Below are 17980 nucleotides of genomic sequence, written 5' to 3' on the forward strand. Positions count from 1 at the left end.
AAGCAGGGAAAAAGAAGGCGGTCCCAAGTAAATGAGAGACCCAGATAAAATAGGGAAACTGCAGGTAAGGCGTGTCCTCTGTTCACTCCGAACCACTGCCAGCATTCTGGCCCCTACGGGGCAGTTGAAATGTGGCCTGAGATGTTACAGGCAAGGCAGGGTGGGCAAGGGTGCCAACAGGTCAGGCAGCAGGCTCCACAAGCAGACTCTTCAGATTTTGGCCCTACCTGGGAGTCAACTGTTTGCTTATTTGTTGTATGTTCTCGTAATATGATTCTTAAGGGCAAGAGGGAGTCATTAACTATATCAAGCTAGTTCAGTCAACAAAAATAGAGAGGGGAGAAAGAGAGAAAATTGGGAGTTTTCAAGGGAGAGTTTCCAAATCAGGTTCCCTCTGTCTCCTGGTCCACAAGGTTGTGAAAGTCACTCAGTCGTGTCTGACTCTTTGCAACCCCATGGACTGTACAGTCCATGGGATTCTCCAGGCCAGAATACTGGAGTGGGTAGCCTATCCCTTCTCCAGGGGATCTTTTCCCAACCCAGGAATTGAACCGAGATCTCCTACATTGCAGGTGGATTCTTTACCAACTGAGCTATCAGGGAAGCCTGGTATCTATGAAGAGAAAAGCTGAGGCTCATTCTCGTCTCACAGGAACAATGAGCCTACACCATGAGATCTTAGCTGAAACAAAGATTTTATGTCAGCATGATGCTCTGTGGAGCTCTGGCTCTGCACTGCCCAGTCTGCTCTCCCTTCATAGACAGGACATGTCATGGGGACCTTGCCCATCTCGCAACCTTGGCTCCTGGGGCAGTGGGCTCAGGGCACTCAGGTGTCTAGATTTGTTGCTAGAGGGTGTTAACTTAAAAAATAGCTACAACCTAAAAGTTGAGAGTTACATTTTATTCAGTGGGAATTTTGGGGACTTCAAGTTAAGGAGACAGCATCTCAAGTAAACCTGAGGGAACTGCTCTGAGGAGGTGAGAGAAGGAGCCAGATTATGTAGATGTGTTTTAAAACAAAGTGAAGTAGCCTGAACATTGAGAGATTATTGTTAAAAGAAACCAGATATCCCAAATTAAGGAATTTAGCACTTTTCTGTGCATTGTTGTTGTTGCTGTTCAGTCGTTCACTAGTGTCCTTCTCTTTTGCGACCCCATGGACTGCAGCACGCCAGGCATCCCTGTCCTTCACCATCTCCCGGAGCTTGCTCAAATTCGTGTCCATTGTGTCGGTGATGCCATCCAACCATCTCATCTTCTGTCATCCCCTTTGCCTCCTGCCTTCAGTCTTTCCCAGAATCAGGGTCTTTTCTAATGAGTCAGCTCTTCGCATCAGGTGGCCAAAGTATCGGAGCTTCAGCATCAGTCCTTTCAATGGATATTCAGGACTGATTTCCTTTAGGATTGACTGGCTTGATCTCCCTGCAGCCCAAGGGACTCTCAAGAGTCTTCTCCAACACCACAGTTCAAAAGCATCAATCCTTTTGGTGCTCAGCCTTCTTTATGGTCCAACTCTCACATTCATACATGACTACTAGAAAAACCATAGCTTTGACGATACTGACCTTTGTTAGCAAAGTAATGTCTCTGCTTTTTAATATGCTGTCTAGGTTGGTCATAGCTTTTCTTCCAAGGAGCAAGCGTCTTTTAATCTCATGGCTGCAGTCACCATCTGCAGTGATTTTGGAGCCCAAGAAAATAAAGTCTCTTACTGTTTCCGTTGTTTCCCCATCTATTTACCGTGAAGTGATGGGACGAGATACCATAATCTTCGTTTTTTGAATGTCGAGTTTTAAGCCAACTTTTTCACTCTCCTCTTTCACTTCCACCAAGAGGCTCTTTAGTTCCTCTTTGCTTTCTGCCATAAGAGTGGTGTTATTTGCATATCTGAGGTTACTGATATTTCTCCCAGCAACCTTGATTCCAGCTTGTGCTTCATCCAGCCTGGTATTTTGCATGATGTACTCAACATATAAGTTAAATAAGCAGGATGACAATATACAGCCTTGACATACTCCTTTCCCTATTTGGAACCAGTCTATTGCTCCATGTCCGGTCCTCACTGTGGCTTCTTGACCTGCATACAGGTTTCTCAGGAGTCAGGTAAAGTGGTCTGGTATTCCCATCTCTTTAAGAATTTCCCAGTTTGTTGTGATCCACACAGTAAAAGGCTTTAGTGTAGTCAATGAAGCAGAAGTATACGTCTTTCTGGAATTCTCTTGGTTTTTCTATGATCCAATGGATGTTGGCAATTTGATCTCTGGTTCCTCTGCCTTTTCTAAATTCAGCTTCAACATCTGGAAGTTCTTGGTTCACATACTGTTGAAGCCTTGCTTGGAGAATTTTGAGCATTACTTTGCTAGCGTGTGAGATGAGTGCACTTGTGTGGTAGTTTGAACATTCTTTAGCATTGCATTTCTTTGGGATTGGAATGAAACTGACCCTTTCCAGTCCTGTGGCCACTGCTATTTTCCAAATTTGCCGGCATATTGAGTGCCACATTTTCACAGCATCATCTTTTAGGATTTGAAATAGCTCAACTGGAATTCCATCACCTCCACTAGCTTTGTTTGTGGTGATGTTTCCTAAGGCCCATTTGACTTCGGACTCCAGGATGTCTGGCTCTAGGTGAGTGATCACACCATTGTGGTTATCTGCGTCATTAAGATCCTTTTTGTGTAGTTCTTCTATGTATTCTTGCCACCTTTTCTTAATATCTTCTGCTTCTGTTAGGTCCATACCGTTTCTGTCCTTTATTGTGCCCATCTTTGCATGAAATATTCTCTTGGTATCTCTAATTATTTTGAAGAGATATCTAGTCTTTCCCATTCTATTGTTTCTGTGTAAGGGAAGATGCAAGAATCCAGGCTTACTGAAATCATTCCTTTCATATGCATCTCAGTTATCCGGGCCGAATCCTGTGTTTTCACATCCTGAGTTCCTCAGGGCTCCCTGTAGGCAGCGTCTTCCCCTGCTGTCTGCCAGTTATTCTTCACCTTCTTGAGTGCCCTGGAAGGCTGGAATCGCTGATGACTGTGACATCCTTGCTTATTGATGTGGCAGGAAATACTCCATTCCTCAAGGGGCAGTGGAACACCCAGACCTAGGGATGCAATTTAGGAGAGCCCCCCTTGGGCAAGAAGCAGATGTGGGAATGGGATTGCCCAGGGTGAGACTCATGATTGATGTCCTTCTTTTGTTTCTTTAAATTTACAGATATGTGGAGAGTTTCCTGGGAAAAGTGCTACAGAACGTCTGCCCTCTTTCAACTGTATAAACTCCCCTACTCTTAGCTGGTAAATAGATTGCACTGGACACAGAGCCCTGTAAGCACTGGCCCCATAGAGTGAGGGGCCATCCTTAGTGGGTCCTTATGCCTTTCCCTGCTGCAGTCACTGTCATGAGCTTGCAGAGCTCTCTATGAAGAGGAGAGACTCAGCCTTGAATCACGGACCGAAAGTGTGGAGGGTCCATTGGCTCCTTCAAGATCCAGATAACTCGCCTCTCATTTCTTATAGCTTTGTCATTATTGTTATTATTATACTTCCATGCTGTTATGTCTTTGTTTCTTAGGGTTTTCTGTGAATTCCTAATTTCCATGTTTGGTACTAAGCTAAAACAACACAATTAAAAAGCAAAGAAAGAGAGAATGACTCCTGTGTTTCTTGGAAACTAGGACACAAACCGTGCAGCAGCTGTCATGACTCTAGGCTCTGAGGCCCCATTCTCCACATGCACCCCCACAACAGTAAGCTTGGTGAGCACTCACCTCACATCTTCCCTCTTGCCCTTTCGATTCCATTATCTGAGAGGTACAGGGTGAAACACAACCTCCACTCCCAGCTTCCTTACCTAATTTAAAGACACCTTACCGGGACTCCCCTGGTGGTCCAGTGGCCAAAAAACTCATTGCTCTCAATACAGGGGGCCCGGGCTCAATCCCTGGTCAAGGAACTAGATCCCACATGCTGCAACTGAGAGTTCCCGTGCCATGCTGCAACAAAGATCGAAAATCCCTCTGCCCTTACCGAGACCCAGCACAGCCAAATAAATAAAGACATCTTACAGAGCCAGCAGACAGGGAGACAAGGGCCAGAGTTGACTTTAGGAGCTGAGGATCAAAGTCCCTTGGTCTCATGCCTTGTCAGTGTTTTCTGAACAAATAAACATAGGTCAGAGGTTAACAGGTTACATTTTTGGCTCCTCCAGCCAAAAAAAAGTTTCAATACCTAGCAGGAAATTTTCCCATTAGGATCTTTTTTCTCCCTTGAGTTGGGACACTGCTTCATCTAGAATCTTTTTGTGAAATAGCAATGGCTTGGGACTGAGGGGATGGAGCTGAGAAGGGGAATGGGAGGCATCCAGTTATTTCCTAATAAAGAGTCTCCTCCACCACCCCAGAGAGAAAGGGGAATGTGGAGGAGGGAAGACAGTTTCTGGGGTGGGGGGTGGGGGTGGGGAGGGCTGGGGGTGGGGAGGAAGCTGTAGGGTTCACGGGACACTGAGCACATGGGAAAGAGTTGCTCCTCCCACCCCCCTCTACCCCTTGGACTTCTCTGCCTGTTGTTCCTTTCACAGTAGGTGCCAGAAAATCCAAGATAAACCCCAACGTGAGCACTAAGCCTGCATCAGCTGACTCCCTTCCCAGTCCCTCTCCAGGTGCTCCCTGAACTCCTGCCCTATTACACAAGCTGCAGCTGCCACCCACAAACGCCCCTTGGCTACCAACCCCCCACCCCCACCCCAACCTTTGCCTGCTCCTCAACAAGCTGTTTGGGGGCCCTCAGTCTAGTTGGCACCCCTGGCAGGACAATATACACCTTTCCTAAGATCCCTGCAGTAGTGTCTGTAGTCATGGGAGAAAAGCCCATATTCCCCCGAGTTCTCTTATGTGTGTGTATATATATATATATAATGTTGGAGCATAGGTGATTAACAGTGTTGTGTTAGTTTCAAGGGTACAGCAAAGTGATTCAGTTACACATATACATGTATCTTTTCTTTTCCAAATTCTTTTCCCATTTAGGTTATTACAGAATATTAAGCAGGGTTCCCTGTGCTATACAATGGTTAGTCCCCTGTTGGTTATCTATTTTAAACATAGTAGTATGTACATATCAATCCGAAACTCCCAATCTGTGTCTCTCTGCCCCCAATCCTTCCCTCCTGGTAACCATAAATTCATTCTTTAAGTCTCTGAGTTTGTTTCTGTTTTGTAAAAAAGTTCATTTTTTTTTTTTTAGATTTTGCATATAAGCAATATGACACTGGAGTGGATTGCCATGCCCTCTTCCAGGGCATCTTCCTGACCCAGGGATCAAACCCACATCTCTTATGTCCCCTGCATTGGCAGGTGGGTTCTGTACTCCTACAGCCACCTGGGAAGCCCCCAAGCAATATGATATTGTATGATATTTGTCTTTCTCTGTTTGACTTATTTCACTTAGTGTGACAGTCATCTGAATTCTTGAAGAAGGGAACTTGGGGCCTTGCCTTCCCTCCATATAGCTCACTGGGGGGTCTTGGTGCTAAATCTTCCTCCATTGGCCTTAGCAATCAGGAGCTTCTGTGTCACCCAGTGCTGGAACCAGGCCTGCCTCCACTTGGGAGTCATTTGGACACTCTGTGGGGGTGATATTAAAAATATTAGTATTTAACAATGAAGATATCAGAGTGCCAGCTGAGTGTCAGCCCTGGTTCGGCTGCAGGGCACCCAGGAGGGCATTGGTCATTGTCACTACTGCACGGACAGAGGCTCCCAGCCTCTTCAACTCCTCCATGTCACTAACTTTGATACTAAGCCCTAGGCCTTCTTTTGGTAACTCTGGATCCACTTCATGAAAACGGACTCCGAAGAAAGCCCACTCCTCCTGTGTCAGGTCAGCAGACAAGGGAATGATTTTTCAGTTGCCCAATCACTATTTTCACCTTAAGGTCAGCTACTATCTTACAGATAAAGAACTTCCCTATGTGGGCAAAAAAGTCACCCAGGACAACCTAGAGCTGGAAAGAGGATGGAGTGATGACTAAGTAAGGGTATTGTGGGCTGTTTTATACATCTCAATCAAGAATACCTACATGTCATATTAAAACAGATGTGGAGGACTTCCTTGGTGGCCCAGTGGTTAAGAGTCCGCCTGCCAATGCAGGGGACATGGGTTCAATCCTTGGTGCGGGAGAATCCTACATGCCATGGGGCAGCTAAGCCCGTGCACCACAACTCCTGAAGGCTACATGCCCGATAGGCTGTGCTCCACAACAAGAAAAGTCACAAGGAGAAGCCCACGCACAGACCCCACTTGCTGCAACTAGAGAAAGCCTGCACATGGCAACGAAGACTCAGCACAGTCAAAAAATAAAATGAATGAATTAAAAAAAAAAAAAAAGATGTGGACAGTGAGCCAGTCTACTGACCATGAGGCAACTTCCTGTCTTCAGGGGACATGTTAGACACACATGTACACATTTCTAAATCTCAAAATTCTAGGAGTCAGCATTCTGAAGCCAGTTCTCTCCTGTCCCAGTATTTGTTCTGTCTCCACCACGGGAAGCAAACCCTGCTTACCAGCCAAGCTACACAAGAAAGAATTTCACTCTAAGGTTAGGCGGTATGGAGACACCACAAACCACAGATGAACATGAAGGAGTAACCAGCACCAGCTGGATCTTAAACACACTTGCCTTTTTAAATTTAGGAGCATTTATGTGGACAAAGTGATGCAGTGAATGTGTCCCATGCTTTCACTGGCCACTCATGTCTAGGAAGATACTGTGGGCTGTTCAAGTAATTTTGGGTTTCTAAATTACTTGAGTAATTCTAAATTACTTTGGGTTGCTCTGACCTTAGAGCACAAAATAAGGTTTATCTAGAGGAGTTTGGGAAGCTGAAAATTGAGTTTGACTTTTTTTTTTGGCTGTGCTAGGTCTTTATTTCTGTGCACGAGCTTGAGCTTTCTCTAGTTGTGGCGAGCAGGGGCTGCTCTCTAGTTGCGGTATGGGGGCTTCTCATTGCAGTGGCTTCTCTTGTTGCAGAGCATAGGCCCTAGGGCATGCAGGCTTCAATAGCTGCAGCACATGGGCTCAAGAGTTGTGGTACCTAGGCTCTAGAGCACAGGCTCAATACTTGCGGTGCACGGGCTTAGTTGCTCTGTAGCTTGTGGAGGTCCTCCTGAATCAGGGATCGAACCCATTTCCTGCATTGGCAGGCGGATTCTTTACCACTGAGCCACCAAGAGAAGCCTCTGAGCTCAACTTTACTTTTAACTAAATTTAACTTCATCAATCCCAGCCCGTCTTTCTAGCTAGTAGTGGACTCCGGTGGCCCCCTCCCCCCACCCCCCAACTACCAGATGCAAGACCTCTTTCCATTTGGAGGGAATGGGTTGTCTGATGTCAGGACAACCATGTCTAGATCTGGCAAAACATTACTACTAGTGCAAAGGAGGGCCCTTTGGTGCCAGGATTCCATGTAAGAGCCCTGAGTGAGACCTGCTCATCTGCTCTGAAAGAAAGGCCTATGGATGAAGGAACCAATGTTTACCAAGAGCCTTGGGCACTTCCCACAAATCACTTGTTACCCATTCAATCCTGAGAGGTGTCACTGTCCCCGTTACTGATGAGGGAACAAAGGCTTAACGGAATGACACTGTACTCAAGGTCAGAGCAGCTCCAAGCCACTTTGCTGTTCATGTCTGAGTCCATCCCCTACCAGGTGTGCAAGGCCCTGACACATGTTATAAGCTCCTGGCAGATGTCAGCACAGTGAGTGGCTACAGGCGGAGTTTCTATTGATCTTCAGTTTAGTCACAGCACTGAGGCCACAGGAACGGGTTTGCTGCTGCCAGTGGCAATCAGTTACCCTGTATCGGGCCTTCTCAGCATGGGGAAGTCTCCACAACAGGTGCTCTGGGTGTGAGGTGGGAATAGACAATCTCTTACTGACAGAGGGAAAACAACCCTCAAAAGGTGAAACCCTTAAGGCACAGGAGTACTGTTCTGACACGTTTCATGAAAATCTTAAAATCAAGTGCTATACTGTCAATCCCATACTAAACTGGGGCTTCCCAGGTTGTGCTGGTGGTAAAGAACTCGCCTGCCAAAGTAGGAAACTCAAAGAGACGTGGGTTCGATCCCTGAGTCAGGAAGATCCCGTGGAGGAAGGCATGGCAATCCACTCCGGTATTCTTGCCTGGAGAATTCCATGGACAGAGGAGCCTGGCAGGTTATGCTCCATAGGGTTGTGAAGAGTTGGACACGACTGAAGCAACTGAACATGCACGCATGCACACACCGTATGAAACTGGCTTTGTGAATTTGCCAAATATCTTCAGGCCCCATGTCTTTACTCACACTATCTTCCTCTTATGAAACCTTTCCAAACATCTCCTGGGAGCCACCATCCTCAACTCAAATCATTCTCCTCTGGTCTCAACAGAACTCACACACCCCTGTTGTGGCTCTTTCCTCACTGCTTCCAATGACCTGTGTGCTCTGTCCCCTAGCAGAGGGAGATGTCTACAGAAGCCGTCTGAGCTCTAATAAACCTCCCCCTGGGCAGAACACCTAACCCAATGCCTGGTACACATTGCTATACATGTTTGGTGAATTACATTTATCAGTGTGCATCTATATTCCCAGGGGATCTAAAATAGCACAGCGTGTGTGTGTTCATCACTCAGTCCTGTCTGACTTAGCGACCCCTGGGCTGCAGCCCACCAGGCTCCTCCATCCATGGAATTCTCCTGGCAAGAATACTAGAGTGGGTTGCCATTTCCTTCTCCAAAATAGCACAGGGATGTGCTCAAATCCTTGAAGTTTGTTCCTATAAAAATGTCTCTTAAAAACTTGAGACGCAGGGAAAGGGTCCTCTTCAGAGCACCCCCACACAGACATGTAGTCCACCCTAGATCTCTCTTTATGGGTCTCCCTTTATGGGTCTTACTCACCTACAGCCAAAGCCCAGCCCCACAGCTGCCCGCGGATGCCCTCTGGTGGCTCTTCCTGGGTAATGACAACACAAAGCTGCCCAGAGAGTAGAGGGTAGGTAGGCTCTTTATTGGGAGGTCATTGCTGTGCCATAGGAGGATAGAAGTCAGAGGAGACACAAGCAGTGTCAGCCTCAGAAATGTGGATCTCCTCTCCAAGTGGATATGTTTCTTCAGAAAATCCCACGAGGCTGGGACAGGTGAGCCCAAGGTTAGTAGCGGAACTGGAAAGCCTCGGTCACGTGCGGCTTCCAGGGCTCCAGGCTGGGGAGCAGGGAGGAGATGCTCATGACGTGCCAGGTCTCCCCATCTGACACCACGGAGCTCTGGTAGGACAGCAGCTGCACCCCTGCCTCTGCCAGGAGGCCTGGAAGTAGAAGAAACCCCTGGTTAGCACCAGGCACAGGGGAAGGAGAAGCAGGAGGCTGGGAGCAGGCTCACAAGTTTTGATTTCCAACATCAATGTTGCAACAGGGGTGGTAGTCTCAGAACTGAAGAGCTGAGACAGGGAACAAAGGGCTCTGGCCAGCTCCCTCATTATTCCAGTAGCTTCAGGAACACCTTGACCATCAGGCAAGGCAGGGGAGGGAAGATTAGCCACAAAGAGTCAAAGCCACCAGTTGGACTTGCTGGCTGGCAGTTTTATCCGGACCATCAGCAAGGGAGAAAAGCAGGGGAAAGTTCCTCTTGGCATCTGGCAAGGACATTGATATCAGGCCCCCTGAGGCCTGTAGATACTCATTCTCTGTTATACTTGTAAGTGCCCCAGGACCTGGAGCAGGTTTGGTGCCAGGGGCCTGAGGCAGGTCCAAGATGCCCACGACTGCTGGAGAGGATGCTCAGACAGGCTTTGTTGGATCAGGCTAACCACCACCCAGCCCTGCCGTCAGGAAACCTGCAACTCGATGTCTCTGAACTCCAGGATACACCTCTACAGGCAGTCTCAAACTGAGTCCTCAACGTGGTGAGCACCTGGCTAGTAACAGGTTGCTCTGCAACCTCAGATAAGGCACTTAATCTCACAACTCCACATCCAGCCCCACATGTTCTGGAACCTGCTGCAGATCTAGTGATGCCCGCAGGCATGAAGAGGGGCTGAAGGAGGCAGAAATCCACAGAGTGCAACCCCAGGACAGAGCCCTCCACACACACACACATGGCCATCCCTGCCTCCAGGGCACTGGCCAGCCCCACAGGCCCTCCTCACCAATCATGGTCGGCAGCATCGCAGGGTTGGAGGCCTGAGCCCGGAACATGAGCAGGGGCTGGCCCGGGTGGAGAGGCACTTCTGGTCTGAAGACAGCTCCGTTGAGCGCCTGCAGCAGAGGCATGGTGCCCTGGACCAAGCCCACGGCCTGGTAGGGGGCACCTGCCAGGGCCACAGTCAGGAGGCATTCCCCGAAGTCCTGCTCCCCTGGTGTGGCAGGGTTGTGGGAGGTGGTCACCTGTAGAGAGGAGGCAAAGAGGCGCAGTGATGCCCACTCCCTCCCTTGGCCTAACTGCCAATCTGTGGGGCATCAGCCTGGCCGCCACACTTAGCAATTCAGGGTCAGGGGAGAGGGCAGATGGGCAAGCCTGGCGCCCCTGAGCATGAGCTTCTTCCCTGAAGGAGGGCAAAGAGATCTACAGGATACAGATAAAGGCTTGGAGAGGAGGAGAAGGCAGAGGGAGGAGGCAGGGCTGTGAGAAGGGCTGGACAAGTAGCCCAGCCACCAGAGGTGGTCCAGCCTGGTCCCTCCAGTGCTGACTTCCTGCTCCCTGCAAAGAAGCAGTGGCCAACCCAGGATATAAGAGAGCAGGCGGAGGAGAGGAAGGGGGCCATGGGAGCTCACTGCCCACTGCCTCCGCCAGCTCCCACTGGCTGAGAAACACAGACTTTGATCTTAAAAGGGAACCAGCAGGGAAGCCACCGCAGGGAAGCCATGAGGGGCCGCAGGGGATAAGAGGATGTGTGGCGAGCTCCCGGAGTTTGCAGACTAGCCCAGACCCTGGGTGGGGTGGTAAAGGAGTTCTGGATGGAGAGTTAGAGGCGGATGCGGGGCCACCTCCCAGCTTCCAGCCGGGCTCTGAGATCTCCTTCTTGGCTGTGAAGTGGGGGTCCCGCTGGTCCTCTCGCTCACAGAGCACTTATACACACAGCACCTTCACGGGTGTCAATTCTCACGGTGATGCTCGGGGGCCGGCGGGGGGGAGGTCATGACTGTCTCCCACAGGGAGGCACTGTCACCGGCACGACTCATGCCCTCGAGGGCTCCCCATCAGTGAGCAGAGCTGCGAGGAGCTCTGAACACAGGAGAGAAAGGCAGTGCTGACAGGATGGGGGGGAGGAGATGGAAGGGAGGGGAGGGGAAGGTGCGCACATTGAGGCCGGCCTCTTTCACCAGCAGCGTGGCGTTCACCAGGTTCACATTCGCCTGGTGGGACGCGTCCTTCAGGAGGCCGACGATGACGGCGGGGGTCAGGCAGCTCCCAGAGTTCTTCAGGGATGATCCTGGGCACGGAGAAAAGTTGCCGTCAGGGCGCTGTGTGTTGAACAACACAGGAGTGGGCAGTGCACCCTGGCCCTGAGCAGGGGGTCACACGGCTCCTCACCACCCTGGGGGCCCAAGCCCAGGCTGCTGGGCAGTTCTGCTTCCCTCTGGGAGATGGAGAGGAGCCAGGGGTGGGGGACACACTGGGGGTCCACACCAGGGAGGCTCTACCCCACTCTAAGAAACTCCTCTCCAGAACCCAGCCCAACTCCACTGTCCCTGGCCCGGCCACCTGGGTCTGCCTGTACCCTCACCCCTACCTGGCACTTACACGGTTGCTGGTCTCAGGAAGTGGAAGCAGAAAGGGGCAACTGAAGCACCTGAGCCAACCTCCCTGCCTCGTCTCCTTGGGGCCCGGGCACCCGGCCACCCCTGGCCCTGCCCCTTCCAGGTATTGGCAATGCTAGCAGTCTACCCCCTCACCACCCCACCACTCCAGTCTTTCCGCAAGTGAGTAGATGTCCAACAGTCAATGGGGAGGACAGGCCTCTGCAGTGTACAGGGGACCCACTCCCCAGCTGAGTCCCTGAGGATGTCAGTCTGCCAGAGAGCCCAGCTTAGAATGTTCCAGAGCGCAAAATACCCCCAGCACCTGCCTCATCTGACACACCCGCCTCAGCTTTCACTTCACAGGTGAAGAGCCCACGGCTCAGAGAAGGGGAAGTCCCACGGCAGGTAAGCAACTGGGTCAAAATCGGAATAAAGGTTCTGTCGCTTCCCCCGGACTCCCTCCACCCACCCTACTGCCTCCCAAAGGAAACTCCGAACCTTGCGGAGGTCCCTCTCGCATCCCAAACATGCACATTTTAAAAATACTGCATAACGACTTATGAAAATGAAGCATACTTCCCAATGACTTTGCGAACCCCTCCCTTTCTGTCCTCACTTGGTAGCAAGCGAGCCATACTCAGATGGAATGTGAGACGTGGGGTCACAGGAATGGGAGCATCTCCAAGCCCCTCACTGGTCTGTGGCCTGCAGCGGACACACCCACTGGGATGCAGAGTCCACAGCCCTCTTCACCCTCCCTCTGCAGAGTCCCCACCTCACCCTGTGTCACCACCTGGATGGTCCCTTTGGGAGACCCAGCCCAGGCCTGCATCAGCGCCCCAAGAGCTTCAGCCAGACTGACCCAAGGCTTGGTGTGTGGATAGAAGATGCTGGTAAGGGCCTGGGCATTTACCTGCAGAGAAAGGGGAGCAGGACTGAGGTCAGGAAGGGGAGGGACAGGGCACCCCTGCCCGACTCGGCTCCCAGACAAGGTCTTAAGGCCAAGCCTTAGCTCCACATGGAGAGCAGGCAGCAGGGGGCCAGCCTGGTTTTTGGGTGCCTTGGGGTGACAACCTTCATCAGCCACCCACAAGATGACAGCTTGTTCCTTTTGCTGAGGAGCGCTATAGAGCCAGAAAATGGCACAGCTCCCTGGCTCTCCCTATTGGCTCCCCTAAACACAAAAGGCTCCCCCACTTCAAACTGCCAAAAGGAGAGCAGGGAAGAGAGGGAAGGGACATCTCCCTCTTTTCTGAATGTGCCAGCCATCCCTCCCCAACTCCACCGGAGATTTGATTTTCCTGTGCAGAGGAAGGAAGATGGGTCTTTGACATAAACCATGTGGAAAGTCACAGATCACTTAGACCTAGAGAGGTGGGTTTCTCTGGAATGGCTTTCCTATCTGCCTTCATTTTTATTTTCTATCGTGATTTTAAGTGTGTTTTTACACTGTCACAAAACACTCTGTCTAAATACCACAATTTGTAAGGCTGGATTTATATACATTTTTTTTTTGCCACACCACACAGCTTGTGGGATCTCAGTCCCCCAACGAGAGATTGAACCCAGGCCACAGTAGTGAAAGCACTGAGTCCTAACTACTGGACCACCAGGGAATTCCCTGAATTCATACACTTCTGATGATCCTATCACTCTTCAAATGTGGACTCCTGTGAAGTCCACCTCAGGCCTGCTGGGCAGCTGAAAAGAGGCAGAAGCCACATAATCCTCCAATGCTGTCAAGTCTAGGGTCTGGCCCGCTGGACCCCCCGCTGACAATAAACCAGCATGTTCTGGGTCACAATGTCTATTTCATCTTGTGGTTCAAGATGTCCTGGCTCTGAGTTAAGTATCTGGCCACTTACACTGAGGCAACCTGTAAAGAGAATCATCTAAGAAGGATTTAATTAGAATCCTGGGGCTGGAGGCAAATCAATCAGGCAGATGTAATGAGAGGAAAATGTGGACGTTTCTATTCCTGTTTTCACAGAGAAAACTGGCAGAGAATTAAAGAAGATGGAGTCATAATGATGGAAACAGCCAGGAGGCAGGACTCCCCAGCAGACCCTGCTGGGTCTGGGGGCCCAGGTGTGACCGCGCCCCATGGCCGGCTCCCCTTCGATCCTCTCTGAAGGGCACAGAAAGAAAGGGCAGTGAGTCCTAGAACTGCGAGGGGAGAACTGAAGGGCCAGGAAACAGCTGGGGGGTGAGAACTGCAGCGGGCAGGGGGAAAGTGCTCACAGGAGAAGCCCCACAGGCATGCACCACACCTAGTTCCTCCCCCACGCAGGCCAGGGCAGTGCTCGCCACAGGTCTGCCGAGTTCAACGGGGCATCTGTCTTCCCTAGAAGATGAGCGGGAGGCTCCAGGAAGATCCGAGGCATTTGGGCGCCAACCTGATTGTCACGCTGGTCTGTGCCTCGGGTCACAGCAGAAAGGAACTGGAGAGGACCCAGTAAAGAATGAGGGACAGTAGGGCTTCCTGGGTGACAAGGAGGTCTTTCTTACAAATGCCTCTTGTACCCGAGCCACTGCAGGGTAAAACAGGCATTTGTTCCTAATTTGAGACTAAGTTTAACGATCTGACTGAGATCTGACCACATAAGTAAGAAGGGGACATTTCATGAGTCCCTTACTTTCTCAGGGTGTAGAGGTCACGGTGGCCTGGAGAGCTGGGCTCTCAAACAAGGGCTGCACAAAGCACCCTGTGTCTTTCTCCCGCCATAACTCTGTCCTCAGAAGCGAAAAGCCCTGTGCTGAAGGTCAGCCAGGAAGGGTCAGGGACCACCCTCCAGCCCTGCCTCCCCCATTCATTATTGGTTAAGTATTTGGGGTAGAGCCACATGAGCTGCAGAAAAGCTTTACATCCTGCTTTGGGGTTGTTGTTTTTTTTTTTTAATCCTCTGAAAACTTAAAGAGTATAATTAAGGACTAAAATATAAACTCATGAAATCTTAATAACAAGAATGTGGCTCATGGCCAAAGGATTGGGATGGAGACAGGCCAAGCAAATATTTGTGAAGGGGCAGGTGGCAAGCCCCCTGAAGAAGAGTTATGCGTTCCTTATTCACCCCTGCCGTGCCGAGTCACTTCAGTCATTGACTCTTTTGCGACCCTATGGGTTGTAGCCCACCAGGCTCCTCTGTCCATGGGATTCTCCAGGAAAGACTACTGGACTGGGTTGATGTGCCCTCCTCTAAAGGATCTTCCCAACCCAGGGATCGAACCCATGTCTCTTACATCTCCTGCATTGGCAGGCAGGTTCTTTACTACTAGTGCCACCTGGGAAGCCCCCCTTATTCACCCCTGTGTCCTCAAAGGGCTATGACAGCATCTGGCACCCACTGGAGCTTCGGGACCATCTGAAGACTGAATGAATGAGACAGGACTTGAAGTATAAGTCAGGTTCAGCTTGGAGAAGAAACAAAGGCCCAGGAAGGGCCCATTGAGAGCACAGTCAAGAAGTCATGATTTGGGGAAATTAAGGGGCCAGTGGGCGTGGAGAGTTCCTTAGCAGGGGTGATGAAGGCTGTGGGGGCAGGGTGGGCCCCTTCTCAGGATTCTAAGTGGGGGGGAAGAGAGATGTGCTCAGTGTTACAAAGTGCGATGAGAACACCCTATCAAGGCTTCTCTACGGTCCGTCTCCCCCACTCACCCAACCTTGGGCACCCCGCTATCACGCCTGCCTCACTCCTTCACTCCCAAGGCCTGCAGAGAACAAAGGAGCCTTTCTCTAGAGGCATGGCGCAGGGGGGGAAAAAAACAGTGTCTCAGCAGCAAGCCTACAATAGAACAAGCTAAGCTGGCTCCAGGGTGCCGGGCCTCAGCTCTCAAGGCTAAACAACAGGGCAGCTCCTGCCGCCCCACCCAGAGCACTGCTGGCTTGTCAAGTGCAGTCCCTTATCTTGGGCTGCCAGGGCTGAATCTGGTCACTGCTCAGCCCCACTGTCCCCATTCCCAGCTAAAATATGCCCTCCTCTGACTTCTCCTTCCGGGCCCAGCCCCACAAGGCATACTTACAACCCCCGCCAGGGACTTCCCCTTCACCATGTCCACAAACTGGAGGGCGATCTCCTCCCCGCAGCGACTCTGGGCCTCCTTGGTGCTGGCGCCCAGGTGGGGGCAGCTGATGACATTCTCATGGTGCACCAAGGCCCAGTCCCGGGGTGGTTCCTGACCAGAAAGAGACATCTCTGGGTGGGGTGCTATGGATTGCCTCAGGAACTGGAGGGGGAGAGAGCAGGAGCAATGCCAACTCCTACTTCTGTTTCGCCCGGGTGGTCAGTGGATTCAGTAATAATTGGCTTCCTCCCGAATGTTCCATCACAGCAGAACAGACAGAGTCGTAGACTGGATTCCAATCTCAGCTCCATCGCTTACTACTCATGTGCTTTGGGCACATCTCCGTCTCTCTGAGCCTCAGTTTCCCTATCTGTAAGATGGGTTAATACTACCTACCTCCTGACACAGGTGTTATTTTTGGCAACATAATTTCTCCCACTAGAGACAGTAAGCCAAGGCCTTTGCTCAGCTGGGCTTCCAGCCCAAGGCCCTTTGTTCCCAACTCCCCTCCGCCCCCTACACAGAGCAGGCACTTACCTCTGTGAACACGTCCAGCGCGGCACCAGCACACTGACCCGACTCCAGGGCCCGGAGCAGGGCGCCTTCATCCACGATCCCTCCTCGAGCACAGTTCACCACGCACACCCCCTTCTTGCACTGGGCAAAGGTGCTGTCGTTCAGCAGGCCTGGGAGGGAAGGAGGCGCTGTCCTGCAGCAATGGTGTTGGGAACCACCTGCTCTGGCTCCGGAGGCCCCACCTTCCCCACCACATGTGTGGGCTCTTCCCCACACGCCTCCTTCCTGGGGGGCCACAATCTCTCTGGTCTCACTGCTCCCTTCTCAGATGCTCTGGACCAGGAGCATCTAGTGACGGATTTGGACCAGACTAAGTTGAGAAATATCTCAAACGTCCCTGAGATCTCAGTGCTTCAGGCAGTGGTCCAAGGAAGTATCCATGGGGTCACTGATCCCACATGTTGACCCAGTTCACCCAGACCCTGCGCATTTCCAGCCAGCTCACCCCTCCTCAATCTGATGCCGGGCCGTATAACAAAGCATCACTGTCCTTCATGCTCACAGGATCTGGATGCCACCTTCCCACCATAGCTGGTCCCCATCGTGGGCAGAAGGCCCAGACTGAGGGCCCACCCTTCTCTGGTCAGTGGCTTCTGTGGTCAACCCACAAGGTAGGGACACACCTACCTGTGGTGGAGGGCAAGAGAGGTGTGTGCACAGTGATAAAGTCACAGAGAGGCCAGATCTGCTCCAGGGGCAGCTGCTGCACACCGAAGGAGGCTGAGACCTCTGGTGAGATGATGGGGTCGTAGCCTATCGTCTGGGGACATGTGAGAGGGAGAGGGTAAGTGTCACTATTAATTGTTCAGTTCAGTTCAGTCACTCAGTCGTGTCCGACTCTTTGCGACCCCATGAATTGCAGCATGCCAGGCCTCTCTGTCCATCACCAACTCCCGGAGTCTACCCAAACCCATGTCCATCGAGTTGGTGATGCCATCCAACCATCTCATCCTCTGTCGTCCCCTTCTCCTCCTGCCCCTAATCCTACCCAGCATCAGGGTCTTTTCCAATGAGTCAAGTCTTTGCATGAAGTGGCCAAAGTATTGGAGTTTCAGCTTCAACATCAGTCCTTCCAATGAATACCCAGGATTGATCTCTTTTAGGATGGATTGATTGGATCTCCTTGCAGTCCAAGGGACTCTCAAGAGCCTTCTCCAACACCACAGTTCAAAAGCATCAATTCTTCGGCGCTCAGCTTTCTTCACCATCCAACTCTCACATCCATACATGACCACTGGAAAAACCATGGCCTTGACTAGACGGACTTTTGTTGGCAAAGTAATGTCTCTGCTTTTAAATATGCTATCTAGGTTGGCCATAACCTTCCTTCCAAGGAGTAAGCATCTTTTAATTTCATGGCTGCAATCACCATCAACAGTGATTTTGGAGCCCCCAAAATAAAGTCTGACACTGTTTTCACTGTTTCCCCATCTATTTCCCATGAAGTGAAAGGACCAGATGCCATGATCTTAGTTTTCTGAACGTTGAGCTTTAAGCCAACTTTTTCACTCTCCTCTTTCACTTTCATCAAGAGGCTCTTTAGTTCTTCTTTCT

The 17980-nt window shown here is 50.9% G+C and overlaps 2 protein-coding genes and 1 long non-coding RNA gene across 5 annotated transcripts in view; 1 reads left to right on the forward strand and 2 right to left on the reverse strand.

The window, feature by feature from the left end:
- Positions 1-3646, forward strand: part of HMGCS2 (3-hydroxy-3-methylglutaryl-CoA synthase 2) — a 23985-nt gene extending 20339 nt beyond the window's left edge. For all 3 annotated transcript variants that reach the window (XM_081486132.1, XM_081486134.1, XM_081486133.1), the window contains exon 10: positions 3220-3646. The gene's annotated coding sequence lies outside the window, so the exon portion shown is untranslated. The remainder of the gene's footprint in view (positions 1-3219) is intronic.
- On the reverse strand, positions 889-9015 carry LOC145504813 (uncharacterized). The gene is made up of 2 exons (XR_014052529.1): positions 8949-9015; positions 889-4157 (listed from the first exon to the last, which is right to left on the reverse strand). It is a non-coding gene; the product is annotated as an uncharacterized LOC145504813 (long non-coding RNA).
- Positions 9016-9036: 21 nt separating this feature from the next.
- Positions 9037-17980, reverse strand: part of PHGDH (phosphoglycerate dehydrogenase) — a 30031-nt gene continuing 21087 nt past the window's right edge. Inside the window, exons 6-12 of the mRNA XM_081486135.1 lie at positions 17054-17186; positions 16388-16536; positions 15809-15961; positions 12569-12701; positions 11348-11478; positions 10195-10432; positions 9037-9354 (exon numbers count right to left, since the gene is read on the reverse strand). Of these exons, the coding sequence (XP_081342261.1) occupies positions 9200-9354; positions 10195-10432; positions 11348-11478; positions 12569-12701; positions 15809-15961; positions 16388-16536; positions 17054-17186 (1092 nt within the window). The 3' untranslated portion in view covers positions 9037-9199. The remainder of the gene's footprint in view (positions 9355-10194; positions 10433-11347; positions 11479-12568; positions 12702-15808; positions 15962-16387; positions 16537-17053; positions 17187-17980) is intronic.

The sequence above is a fragment of the Giraffa tippelskirchi genome, chromosome 5, assembly GCF_054371585.1.
Source record: "Giraffa tippelskirchi isolate mGirTip1 chromosome 5, T2T-mGirTip1v1.2.pri, whole genome shotgun sequence".
NCBI lineage: Eukaryota > Metazoa > Chordata > Mammalia > Artiodactyla > Giraffidae > Giraffa > Giraffa tippelskirchi.